This window comes from Carassius auratus, chromosome 17, assembly GCF_003368295.1.
Source record: "Carassius auratus strain Wakin chromosome 17, ASM336829v1, whole genome shotgun sequence".
Lineage (NCBI taxonomy): Eukaryota > Metazoa > Chordata > Actinopteri > Cypriniformes > Cyprinidae > Carassius > Carassius auratus.
This window is the reverse complement of record NC_039259.1, coordinates 2,928,427-2,942,300: the sequence shown is the minus strand read 5'-3', so window position 1 is coordinate 2,942,300 and position 13,874 is coordinate 2,928,427. Positions and strand designations below refer to the sequence as shown.

General features: G+C 37.1%; 1 protein-coding gene across 5 annotated transcripts in view; it reads right to left on the bottom strand.

Annotated features, from left to right (window-relative positions):
* col12a1a (collagen, type XII, alpha 1a) overlaps nt 1-13,874 on the bottom strand; it is a 73,906-nt gene that overhangs the window by 14,669 nt on the left and 45,363 nt on the right. For all 5 annotated transcript variants that reach the window (XM_026285310.1, XM_026285308.1, XM_026285311.1 and 2 more), the window contains 15 exons: nt 13,765-13,874; nt 13,561-13,677; nt 12,128-12,280; nt 11,978-12,052; nt 11,480-11,619; nt 11,271-11,394; nt 11,037-11,180; nt 10,079-10,243; nt 9,946-9,984; nt 9,701-9,839; nt 8,584-8,726; nt 8,181-8,290; nt 1,662-1,820; nt 1,297-1,374; nt 198-284 (listed from right to left, as the gene is read on the bottom strand). The exon at nt 13,765-13,874 is cut by the window's right edge and continues 37 nt beyond it. In XM_026285310.1, coding sequence (XP_026141095.1) covers nt 198-284; nt 1,297-1,374; nt 1,662-1,820; nt 8,181-8,290; nt 8,584-8,726; nt 9,701-9,839; nt 9,946-9,984; nt 10,079-10,243; nt 11,037-11,180; nt 11,271-11,394; nt 11,480-11,619; nt 11,978-12,052; nt 12,128-12,280; nt 13,561-13,677; nt 13,765-13,874 — 1,783 coding nt within the window. The remainder of the gene's footprint in view (nt 1-197; nt 285-1,296; nt 1,375-1,661; nt 1,821-8,180; nt 8,291-8,583; nt 8,727-9,700; nt 9,840-9,945; nt 9,985-10,078; nt 10,244-11,036; nt 11,181-11,270; nt 11,395-11,479; nt 11,620-11,977; nt 12,053-12,127; nt 12,281-13,560; nt 13,678-13,764) is intronic.

Sequence of the window (13,874 nt, the reverse complement as noted above, 5' to 3'; positions counted from 1 at the left end):
TGGAGAGAAGAGCCCCTATAATCATAGTCCTATGCTTAATGCAAAGAGCAGAACTGAAATTACAGCCCTGGGGAAAATATCCCACTGTCCCTGAACTCTGGACCTTTCCGTCCTCGTCATGAGGAGTGAGATTTGCAGCGATGTAGCACGATGACTTAAGAGACAGAGGAAATGTCATGGGACACTAATGATCTTACCTGAGGGCCCGCGGGGCCTGGAGGACCAACACTGTCCTGAGCACATGTGCAGGAGTGAGGAAGAGCGGGACATTTGGCTTCATCTCTCTACAGAAATGGAGATATAAATCAAACCTTCTGAAAATGTTAAAGACGAAACAGATTTATAAAAGGAAAAGAACTGCAATAGTAAAGACAGCTGGCATGATGATGTAATTTTGATGTTTAAACATATTAACTGATAAAAGGTTAGTTGCTTTACTGTAATACTGTGGCATTATTACAACATTTTATAATAAAATACTGGCAAATGTTAAAAAACAGGCTCACATTTGATAGCTTTCATGTTTCTTCTTTTGTTGTTGAATGAATTTCCATTGCATTATTTCAGTGTCATGTGTGATACCTTTATTATCTACCTGCCCTTTAGATACTCTCTATGGCCAAAAGTATGTGCACACTCCCTTCTAATAAAAGGTTTGGCTAAGCCCTTTCATTCCTGTGAAGACAAATGCTAAAGGTAAACTAATGTCCACGTGTTTCATGGAAGACCGAAAAACCATGAAGATTGTTACTTGTCATTTCTTTGTGAAATTTACTAGAAGTGTATGTATTTTTTTTTTATAGTCCAGCATAGTATCATGACTATTATTAAGGTCAAATTTAATTATGGTCAATTGTTGATCAAATTAACTTTTTGACATTTGAATAAATACTTTGTAAGTAATTTATTCAGACAATACATAGTCTGACATGATGTTATGCTTCCATTTATGCTTCCTTGTCACTAAAATAATCTGAAACATCTGTTAAGTTATTTAAGGAAATGAACCTGTGAACTGTAACATATTGTTACAAAGGGACTCCCTAAAGACACATTAAGGAAAAGTGCAATCGCCGTGAAAAAGGAAGTGACATCGAAACACAACTGGGAATTGCTAAAGCTTGACAGCTGTATTTAGGGGCTGGAGAGTGTCCCTTCTCTGATTACAAGCATCTTTTGAAGTCTGCAAAACTCAATGACTTTTTCTCAGCAGGGGTTAAGCCTTCAGCGTACTGACCAAACAGTAGACAAAAACCCACCCCCTAAGATGACAATCCATACACAACCCCTGCTTACCATTGCTGGAATATCACAACATTTGTCTCGACTTGTCCAGCCCAAACTGCAGACAATATCAAACATCTGGAGCTGGAACTGAGGGAGAGAAAAATGGGAACACAAACGGGTGTTACAGATGGCTTGCATTGAGCTCGGGACTCAAAAATTTTTTTTTTATAAAAACCTGCCCACATGCACCCAATGGTGTTTTGAAGAGCAATACAGACAGAATCGAATCTGTTCAGGCATGAATTGGTGGGAGTACATGCACTTGATTGAGTATGAGGGGACAAAGGGAACGGCAGGGTACATTCCTTGGATTAATCACTTAGTGTGTGTTCAGATCTTTGGTGTATTGAAGGGAAAGAGTAATCTTTACTTACTGTGGCTGACTGCTTCCTTGACCCTCCAGCCTTTGCCATTTTTCCAAGGACTTCATAGCCATCTGTGGATATGTTGTTGGCCTCTTTGATCTCTTTCTCAGCCACCTCTTGGCAGTCAATGTTGAGTTTGACATTTTTCGGTGAAACAGAAATGTGAAGCTGCAAAATTAAAAAGGCATTAGAGCGAATACCTCAGCGGTGCAATCCAAGCATGAGTTAAATTATTACTCAGTGCTCTGGACATCTTGGCTTGGTTCATAAATCTTCATGAAAGGGATTCACAACACTGCCCGATTGACAAAAATACATGAAAACCATTCTTTAAGAAACCTTTCCCATGATCCCTGAGAAAGTTAACCCTACGGACTTTAAACTATGTTTAGAGTTATGCTCTCAATTCTTCCAATAACAGTTGTTGGCCAACTATAATGAGTTTAATTAGTTCATTATGTAAAGACATGCCAGTTGCCGAACACATATACAAATCTTCATGTCAGCAGATAATATTAAATGGTTTACCAACTGTAATTTCCCCTTTGCATTCACCATGAGACACTACATGAGGATGCGACCACCAAAATGGTTTTTCCATCCTTTTTTTAGAGGGAATACAACGTTTCTTTATGTAGCGTCACCACATGTTGCTATTATGTCATTCTGCGGCTGACCGTTTAATGCGCTCATTCCACCAACTTGAGCATTTACTTTTTCAGTCAAATAGTCTGACCAGCTCATACATCTGATATTCATACTTTGTAGATCAGCACTCCAAAGGCAAGGTCATATTTCTTGCCACAATACCGTCAACATCTTTGGCAACCAGCATTTGGCTTCCCACAAGGAGAAGGGCTCTGAAGTTCTGGCTTTAGGTGGAAAGCTTTAGAAGCTTATCCAAAAACTGTGTTCAAATGCTCATAGGAAGCTGAGAATGCAATAGTTATCAATTCAGAAAGAGTATGCAGAGAGGGTTAAGCATCATAACAGACAGGGCTTCTGATTGTTCGATTGTTTGGTGCCCTGTGCCTTCACACTTTCTCGAATCCTCCCATTCTGGCTACTGTGGGTGTGTGAATATGCCCACCATGTGGTTTAATTTTGCTCTCCACTAGTCTTCCCCTCTGTCCTGTCCTGACTTTCATTATATCTATCAGCCTCCATTTTATAGTTCACAATTCCCTCAACTGTATGAATTCAGTGAGTAAATTCATATTTTAGCCGTTATTTATAAAATATATTATTTGTAATGTATTTTTCAAATCTAGCCAGTATTTGTGTGTGCTATTGTAAAGAAGAGGTATTTCTAATCTAGTGGATTCCATATGCAGGTCTTTATTCAATAATCTGTGCTCCAAGTACAAATAACAATCACAGCTCAAATCAGGTCACTGGCTTGAGTCAAAATATGGAAAAAGCAATCCAACTGCAGACAAATCCAAAACAGTAATCAAGAAACGGTCAGGAGAACAAAATCAATGGTCATAACAATAAACAATAGCAACGGCATTGAAGAACGCTTAGTAAGGCAGTGGAACTGGCAAAATTTTACAAAAGGTAGTGGAAACACATGGCTTAAATAAATGGTAACATGAAAAGACAAGACAGGAACTGATGTGGCAGTGACAGGAAGTGGACAATATTCAGGTGAAGGATGGGAGCATGATCAAAAGCAACAGTTATGCATTTTTTAGGGCTCTCACTAAGTATCGGGAAATCACTAAATTATTGTGACGATTAACAAAGTAATCAGACAATTTTTGTGCCAATAAAAATAGACCTAAGTGAACAATAGATTTTAAAATGACTTTACAATTAAGGCTGTCAAAATAAGCGTTAACACAGGCAATACATTTTCCAGTTTAATGGTGTTAAAAATATGTTACACAGGGGTGCAACAATAAACTAGCCAACCCTACTCATAACTGCTGCTGCTGTCTGTTACACAGAACATCTTTATGACCACATCAAACAGGAGACTTTTAAGATGCACACTTTAACTGCGCCACAGCACCAGGCACTAGTCAAACAAGCATGGAAATGATACAGGTGACGATAGATCCACAGTGAACTGTGGTCAGATGAGATGTTGTCAGGCCATATGTCAGTAAAAAATAATTTTCCTGTCCTGTCAGCCATTATACTGTGCTTAAAGGGTGTGCTATTCAATTGCTTGCACAAATATGGCTTTGTGTGCTGTAGCCTGTATCATTTCATATTAAAGTGTGAATGTACGAGGATATGTGCCAGATCCACATCACATTAAGCAGCAGCAGCTCTTAAAGTAATAGAAGCCAAATAACTTAATAACCCTATAATGTGTTGCTATAATGTGTTAATCAAAGAACAAAAGAAAAAAAGGGAAAACAATAACCTTTGTAGTTTTAAGAATTAATCTATGTTTAATTTAGAATTAGTAGTGTTTGATTTCTGTATATTTCCTACTTGCTGAAGGGCACATGTAGCTAAATCTGATGTTTATTATATTGGATTTATTGTCACGAAAACAAATTCCTCGTATGTGTAAACATACCTGGCAATAAAGCTCATTCTGATTCTGATTCTGATATGAAGATTTTTAAATTAGGAGTTGTTATTTTTAAAAGTCTAACATATGTTAAAATTGATAGCTCTCAATCAAACTTTAATGCTGAATGGCTATAGTCAATGGCTAAATATTAGGAAAAAAATAACTATTTCATAAGCCCCTTTCACACTGCCATTCCGGCAAATACACGGGTAAAGTGTTCCGGCAATTGGTCCCTGGTCGCTAGATTTTGCACTTTCACACTGCCAGTGATAACCCGGGATATGTGTGTGCTTCCACACACAACCCGTAAAGATCCCGTAACGGCACGTGACATCAGGGCGTGACGTGTAATGTACGAGTCGAAAACGTTAGGCACGTTATACTTTCACTGAAGCAAGCGAACGATCTCGGCATCAGCGCGGAAAGTGAGGAACTGACTGATCTCTGCTTCATTTCAGTTTGCACATATTTTTTTGTCGCGAACGTTGATCTTCCCTCAAAACAGCCGGTAAAAGAGTTGCGCGGTAACGTGCATCATCACTAAGACACGGCATTATATCTGGCTTTTGTTCACACAGCGCTCGTCGTGTTACTAGGTCCCCGACCTGGGTTCAATGCCGGAATCAATCCTGGGATGTGGTTGCTTTCACACAGAAGGCGACCCGGCAATGTTCCGGCAATATGCCGGGTCCGACGTGCAGTGTGAAAGGGGCTATAGAGACATCAGTAGTATTGGTATCCTGTATATCCAGTGGTTTTGGTAATTATTTTAATTAATTTAATTACTCACCCTCATGTCGTTCAAAACCCATAAGACCTTTGTTCATCTTCAGAACAGCAAGGATACTATCACAATCAAGGTTCAGAAATGTAGCAAGGACATCATTAAAATAATCTATGTGACATCAGTGGTTCAACCGTAGTTTTATGAAGTTACGAGAATATTTTTTTGTGCACAAAGAAAACAAAAATAATGACTTTATTCACCAACTTGTCTCCACGTCACCCTGGCACCATTTTGGAGAGTATACACTGAACGTAAACAACTTAAGCTGTTCTGTGTCAGCAGCACCATGCGGATACCTTGCCTACATTGTTTACGCTTTAATCTGAACGAAAACAACATTTCTGTGTTGTATTGGATATGTTGTTTACGCTCCATGGATACTCTCCAAAATGGTGCCAGGGAGAAGCAGAGGAGAATTGTTGAATAAATTAATTATTTTCTTTTTTTTTTGTCTTTGCACATAAAAGTATTCTCGTAGCTTGGTAAAATTACAGTTGAACCCCGATGTCACATGGATTATTTTAATAATGTTCTTGCTATGTTTCTAGACCTTGATCATGGTAGAACCCTTGCTGTTTATGGGAGGGTCCGAAAGCTCTCGGAATTCACCAAATTATCTTCATTTGTGTTCAAACATGAAAGTTTTATGGTTTTGGAACGACATGAGGGCGAGTAATTAATGACAGAACTTTCATTTTTGGGTGAACTATCCCTTAAACACTGAAAAGCAATTATGAGTCTCACACAAGCTTGATGTGAACAGCGCTTCCAAACCATTCACATGACATGACCTTTAAATCTAACTCAGAAAGCTTTTATTCATTGATTGATTTTAGCTACTGAATTCATAATTTTTTCAAAGATTTTATAAAAGAAAGGAAATGACATGAAGAAAGGGCCAGTGTTATGTGTGGTATTGCGCGGCTGACCACAGAATCCAATTTAATAGCTGTTTTCTTTTCCCTAGGCACTCTAGTCTAGGCACTCTTGTTAAGCATTAAAGTGGCACAGTGTTCACACTTTTATCGACCCTCATTTGTTAATTCAAATTATAATGGCTTGTATGTTGTTATTAACTATTAAAAAATGATCAACAACAAATCCATCAGGCCATGTGTGTTCATCTGAATTGGCAGTCGATTCTGTGCAGATTCTGGTCAATAACATTCAAGCTGAACAAGGTATCAAATACGCTTCAATTTCTTTAAGAAATATTATTTTTGTTGACGTTCCAGTGACCCTGACAGATTTCATTAGTTTCACTCAATGAAATTCCCCATGCAAAATTCTCCACATCGATGCAAGGCTGTTGCTAGTGTGGTTGCTAAAGTGTTTCTTACTGACCCAAATCAGTAGAGTCCTTTCCCAAGTCTCTGACATTCTGGTCTCATGTTCCTCCAAGTCTGTGGGAGTTTTTCATCAATAATTGCACAATAAGTGCACTTACTTATAAAGAAATAAACCACATAATTTGAAATATCATTCAAGTCTGTAGTGCAAATGGTGAGGTAAGCAGTGAGATTTAATATTTATGGTTAGAGTTGGTTCAGATCCCTAACCTAAAGTTTGAGAAACTGTAATGGCGATGCTTGCTTTATGTAAGGACAAACAAACCTGAGAAGGAAGAAAGAGAAAAGTCTTTCACTGTAAACAACTTTCTAACTCTCCTAAGAATGATGGGTTTGTTTAACCTAAAAGGTTTCCTTTTCATGTAACCAGTCTATAATCTTGTAACCAAGGTGGTCAGCTAATCACCACCTTAGCTCAGAATTGCTGTTCTGTGTTCACGTCTCCATCAATGCCAGTGGTTACTTAACATACAGTAGGCAACAGTGACAAACCAATAGAACCCTGGACCACAAATGGGCCTGCAGTCACAATCCAGACTATATGACATCACTTTGTGATAAAAGCCACTGTAATGATGTCAATGGGTGAATCTCAAGAAGACAATCAAAATACATTCTAAAGTTTTTTTTTTATTATTATTATTAATAACAATGATTCCAGTTATAGTGCATTACTATAATATAATAAAGTTTTTACATTAAAATACAAATTGAATTTTTCATTTTTTTTAGTATTACAGTAATGATAATTGGGTGAAAATAGGCTTAATTTTCTTTAAGCATTATAATTATTTTTCTTTGACTTTCTGGTGGTCTTCCTGAGATTTACCGCAATTGCTCAAACTATACTTTCAAATTTCCCACACAGACTGGGAAAATCCATCATGTGTGGTTGTAAAATTAGCACATCTTGAAATCTGATTTGCCAGCATGCACTTACTAGACCAAAACTGGCAAATCCCAGCAAGCATGAATTACAGTCTCCTTGTTGTCTGGCGTTTTTTACATTAGCAATTAAACTATGCCAGTGGTCAATCGGGACAAACATGACAAAATGATGACATGTTTAGCTTTAACAGACTTTACAGGTGTTTAACAGACCCTTTATTAAAAAACAACATCATTAACGTCCTCTTTTACAGCATGTTCAATAGTAATGATTGATGTTTCCAGCTCTCACAAACCACATCACCACATCACTCTTGCACAAACCTGCAGCTAGAATGATGGCCTTTGGGTGTATAGGCGAAAGCTCTGCATGCACCATAAGGGCCGTTAAACATCTCAATTTAAAGCCAAAAGCAAAACCAACAGTGGCTAATCTTTCATTGAAGTCCAAGAAGTAAAACCATGTCTTTGGTTGGAAACACATTTTGAAATTATCAGCCAAGAGTTAGAGCACAAGCCATCTCTTCCAAAATCGTTACGCTGTACCAAACAAACTTTAGTACTTTGCAGGGACTAATATTGATCTAAAGATATCCAATCCCTTTCTCAGTATGTTTTATCTGGCAGTATTTCCAAAATGATACTCCAAGTTGTAACCCATCATCCATCTGATTAAGATTGCAATAGATACTGACATCTGCCACCTCATCTAAAGGAAACAGTTCAGGTCTTCAAGCTATTTTTGCAGTTTTATGAATTTAACGCGCCATTCGTTCTTTATTGGCATTGATGGTTCCGTTGAGAACTTTTAACACCCATGGAACCTTTTCATTGGACAAAATGATATTTATAGTGGAAAAAGGTTCTTTACAATTCAAAATCTTTTAAAATGGTTCTTTTAATAACTGTTCACTGAAAGGTTCCTCTATGGAATGCCCAAGTAGTCAACCAAAGTAATAAAATCATTCTACCTTGTGGAAACTGCCGTGGAAAACTTTCTTCACTTGGTCGTTATCAAAGGAGACTTTCTGAATTTCACCTCTGGAGTCTTTATTGTAGAATGAGATGATTCTACTGGAGGCTGAGAACAAAACACACACACTTACACATGGCTTTGCGTTGGCCGTCATATCAAAATGACAAAAAACAACAACAACAACAAAATAAAGGATTTCCATTCAAATTGTAGCTTGATGCTCTAAAAGGGCTGATTGTGCATTTCAGAATAATTACTGCTATAAATCACTGCAAGCTTGAAACCTGGAACCCATTTAGAGGGTTTCTGTTTCTAAACAAGCTGTAGCAGACACCACAAGGTTTACTGCACGCACACACAAACACACACAACACATGGAAGATGAAAATGGTACTTACGGTCAATGGTGAGCCCGACCTCGGGGTTGTTGTTCTTATCTGATATCTGCCATAAATCAAACGCATCCTTGCCAGTGTCGGGGAGGAGACGGAAGAGGAGAATCAGAGTGTATGAGGCAGAAAGACCATCTGGATGGATTTCCCTTCAAAGAAAAACACAGCTCATTTATCAAAGCAAAGGACTTCATCAGGCAGCCCACAGACTTGATGTTCATAAAATCATGTCATAATGCAAAATATGACCCACACATGATGGGTTTCGCTGGAATAATTAAAAGCTTCATACAGATCTATACAGAAACCAGACATAAATCCAAAAGTACAGAACAGCTTCATGAAGTGAAGACTTGCAGCCTTGAGTAATGGCAACATATTGAAGTATTTTCCCTCCTCTGGTGCTTAAAATGTTTCCATTTGAACAGCTGCTTGCCCACGCACAAATACAAACCATTATAATTAAATTAATCAAGCATGCTTTGGCCAGAGACCTTCAGACCAGATCTTTAGTCGGCTCAATTTGAGGTGCGCTTCTTGATCTAAGAGTGTATAGGCATTCACTACAAAATATTTGAGAAAAGCAACTAGATTTGATTATATTTTAACTTTATTTCAATTGATAAAAGTTTTAGTCAACAATAATAACCCTGACTTTTAATGCTGTTATTCACTACAATGTACTGATCTTGAATAAAAAGAAAAAGAGGTTTAATATACTGTTGCAACAACTATGAATAGCAAAAAGCTATTTTTATGAGATTAATTTCTACCACCAAAGCACCAGTTGGCATTGGTTTTTGCTTGGACTTCCCTTTTTCACTTCAGTCAGGCCAAATAAAACTCTTTAAAATATATCATTTACTTCTCAAAAGTATTCCCCTTTTTGAAAAGGTCAATAAGGAGAAGGTTTTTATGAGTTCACATTGGACATTTCTGCAATATCTGACACCCCATTCACACAAGCTGCTACAACAAACAAGAAATGCTCCTTAAAGAGACTTCACAGACTGCAAGCGCTCTGAAGACAATTCAAATAATTGTGATCACTTGACTCCCATTATAGTCTGTAGGGGAGCAGCTCAGAAAACATGCAAAACACATGCACTGCACTTCAACCTACTTTGTGGGCTGGGAAATGAATGCATCCTTATGGAGTCTGTATGCAATGTAACTGTTGAAAGAGCCAGGTTCCATGGAGACGCCGTTCATGCCAGCAAACGTCTTGTCAGTGATGTTAAAGGCGTCCAGCATCCTGAAGCCTGTAAGTTTTCAGCAAAACATTAATCAAGAGATGCGTTATGACAGAGGAAAATAAGACTATGATGATAGAAAGTCTTGGGGTATAGACTTCAGTCAAGCTCTGACCTGGGGATGTGAATCCGTCGAGGTAAATCAAAGGACAAGCTGTAAAAGAATACAGGAAAGAGTTTGACTCTTGTCTTTGATGTTAGCGATAAAGCGAAGAATGCAATGCAGACTACAAAGAATGACATCCTACTTGATGTTGCCGTTTCACAGATGAACGTAATGAGGTTGTCTTGGATCTTAGTAAACGCGTCAAAGTCATCAACGATGAAGACGTGTCTCTCGCTGGGCTTGCTTCCAATATTCCTCAGTTCAGCGGTGTCTACGTCTGCGACACCCACCACAAACACACTGTAGCCTGTGGAAAAGACAACACTGAGGCTTTGAGGAGCATGTAGAGTGACTTGTCTGAAGTAATTTGAGATATATCGCCTGTCAAGAACTCACCCAGATTATATTTTACCCCAAAATGTAACAATTATATGTTGCATAAAGAAAATGAGGTCTATTTCCGTGACCACTGAGGTCTGCAATGTGTCATAATCAATGCTTATTTTAATGCAAAAAAGAATGATTCTTTTATAATACAGTCATTCACATAGTTTAAACAGAATACCACAAAACATAATCATGGTCCAAAAAGTTTTATGTTATTTACACTAAAAAGTCCTTCAAATGTTTTAAGTTCAGTTCGACCAAATTTAAGGCCGTGCAAAGTCTTACATATTTTAAATAACAACAAATAGGAATAGCAATACAGTCTAATAAGATTATTTATGACATTGAATTAATGTGAGCATTTCATGTTTCAACGTAAAAATGTGACACTGTTTGCTTTCTACAGCTTCGCAAATTGGTTTATGTGCTAAAATATAAATAACACTACATACAACAATAGATCTTAATGCATGAATTAAACATGTTTTGCATATTTTAGACTTGAAGGTGCACTGTTTGTGCTATTTAATCAAATAAAATAAACTCATGCATCATTTATTTTTCGATTGTATGTTTGTATGTTTGCTCTAAAAGGGCATATGGTATTAACTTTATTTGTGCAGGTCTTAAAAAGTTTTAAACTTTCTTTGAAAAACTCTGCAGACAGCCTGTCCTGTAAACAACACTCACATCACGTTTGCTCTCAGTGTTACCTGCATGCTGTAGTTTAGTAGCACTCTTCTTCACTTCATCTTGAGAACGTCCGTCAGTTACTACGACCAGAACCTTGGGAACGTTTCTCCTCATCCCACTCTCTGATGTGAACACTTTCTCTCCGATATGCTTCAGCGCAACACCTAAAGCGATTCAACATTATAATTTCATAGCCATTTGGTTTCTTCTTTTGACACATTTAGTTAGGGAACATGAAACAATGTTTCACAAACCCGTTTTGGTGTTTCCTCCTCTGTATCTGACCATCTGAAGGGCGGACAGCACCATCCCCTTGTCGTGGTAGGTGTTCAGTTTGAACTCTGTTTTAGCTTCATCGCTGTACTGCACAAAAGACACCTGTTTCACAGAATGAGAAAAAAGAGCAAATGAATCACAGCACAGTCGGGCAGATCAATCACATGACCACAGACAGGTCTGTTACCTGCATCCCATCACGACTGATGACATCAAATGCTCCGATCATGCTGAAGACAAACTGACGGACTTTAATGAAGCTCTCATCTCCAATACTCCACGAGCCGTCGATCAGGAACACCAGGTCAGCCTTGGCTCCTTTGCACACTGCCATTACAGAACAAAGTGTAATGAGCAATGCATGTATAGTAGTGCACCATATCATCCCTGTCAAATGCTCTGTTTGTTTCTGAAATTTCAGTAGCTTTTAAATGCATATTATTTACTGGACATAAAATTCCATTCAGTTCTACAGTGACTATTTACACAGTATAATGAACGTTTCAGAGGACTGCATTGTTTGGAAGAAGCAAAGCACTCACACTATATATTAAGGTCTAGTTCTCACTATTAACAAACCAAAATGACTTTGCCTCAATGAACTACTTATTTTGCTTACTAATAGTTGGTAAGGTAGTAAAATGTAAAAAGCATTTTGATAAAGTAAATCCTCTTGTGTCTTTACCCTCGAGTGCGCCGGGGATGGTGGGTGGTGGTGGAGGAGTTGGAGGTGGTGTTGGGGCTACGGTGGGCTTCACCACTACAGAACAGACAAAGAAACCATGAGTAAAACTGAACTGTGAGACTGAACTCTTCTGAATGCGTGGTGACTTACGTGTGCGCTCTTTGACACTGACTCCGGGGCCCTCCTGGTTGGGGGTCTGTGTGTAGACTGTGGCGTTGTACAGTGCATCTGGCGTCAGCCCGTCAAAACAGTACTGGCTCTCAGCGGCAGTGATAGTGACCTCCTGAGCCCCACGGTTAGCCGCTAATGATAAAAGAGAAGCGTAAGCTTATACAAACATTAATATGTATGTATTTCAATTAGCATTAAAGTTTCCATGCATTAGAATTTCAAACATATTACAAACTAAACTAATTTTAAAAAAGTGTAATGTGAAGTTTAATTATTTAATTAAATAATTAATTAAAATATAAAACAAATCTGTGCACAATGTATTTTACTATTTGTATTTACTATTTGATTTTATAAAAATAAATCATATTTTAAAAATAAATGTATTAGCATTAAGTCAAATTAAAACTAAAACCATTAAAAAAAACAAAATAAAATAAAGTTGGACCCACTTTATATTAAGTGGCCTTAACTACTATGTACTTACATTTTAATTAATAATTTAGTACAATGTCATTATTGTGTACATACTTGATTTTACATTGTACTTATATTTAAAAAAAAACTACATGTAATTACATCTGTATTTAATTTCTGTAATTACATTTATAATAAATATAATAAAGACCCATACTTTACACCTTAACCCACCCTTAAACTTACCCATACCTCCAACCCTCTCCCTAACCTTACCCCTATCCCACCTCAATAGCAGCAAAAGTGTTTTACAATACAATATGAACACAGTAAGTACATTGTACTTATTTTTTATGTAAGTACATAGTAGTTAAGGCCACCTAATAATATAGTGGGACCTAAAACTTAAAAGCTACATGAGACATATTTACCTATAAGACATTTTATAAATAAAATAACCAATAAAATAATCAATAACAAACATTACAATGATAGAACAATTAAAATTAAAACAAAACATAATTATAAAATCTAATTCAAGATATTAACAAGAATTATAACAGGATATCAATTATTATTAAAATGCCAAAGATTCTAATAGTTTAGAATATGAATAAATCTATTAATTAATATATATATATTTTATTTGTTTATTTGATTAAATAGTATGAACATGGCTAAATTACAACTAGCTGTGGAACAACATTTAATAAGTTAAAAAGTACGAGACTGACTGGATTTATTTATAATAAATACCTGGTTATTGTTTATTTAAACACATTCAATTTATTACTACTATAACAGAAATCTGACCTGTTTTATTTATGCATAATGCATCATATAAACATAATGAATAAAAAAAAATGCAAATCAAATGTATAAATCCTGAAATTTAAATCTAAACACTGATTGTATAACACTTGTAGGGGGAACATGAATAGAATGCAGCATTTATGTTTAATTAATTTGTGTCTCTTCATATTGTATTAACGTACGATTGAAAGGATTGAGTTTGAGTCTGTAAGAGGTGGCGGCTCGGTGAGGCGTCCATCTGATGCAGAAGGAGTCATAGCCGACGTTGTATGTGTTGAGGTCTGTCACATTAAGGTACACTGCAATGACAAACAACATCCCAAAGTTAAAGCAGGTGTTTTAAAACAATCTTGAAACATGCCTGTGTGAAAGAAACGAGCACGCACAGGTGGTTCCTTGTCCAACCAGAGCACCGCTCACGCCTGCGTCATACTGAGCGTAAACCTTCAGGTCGTACGTGGTTCCAGGCTGGAGGTTGTGCAGGATGTGTGTAGTA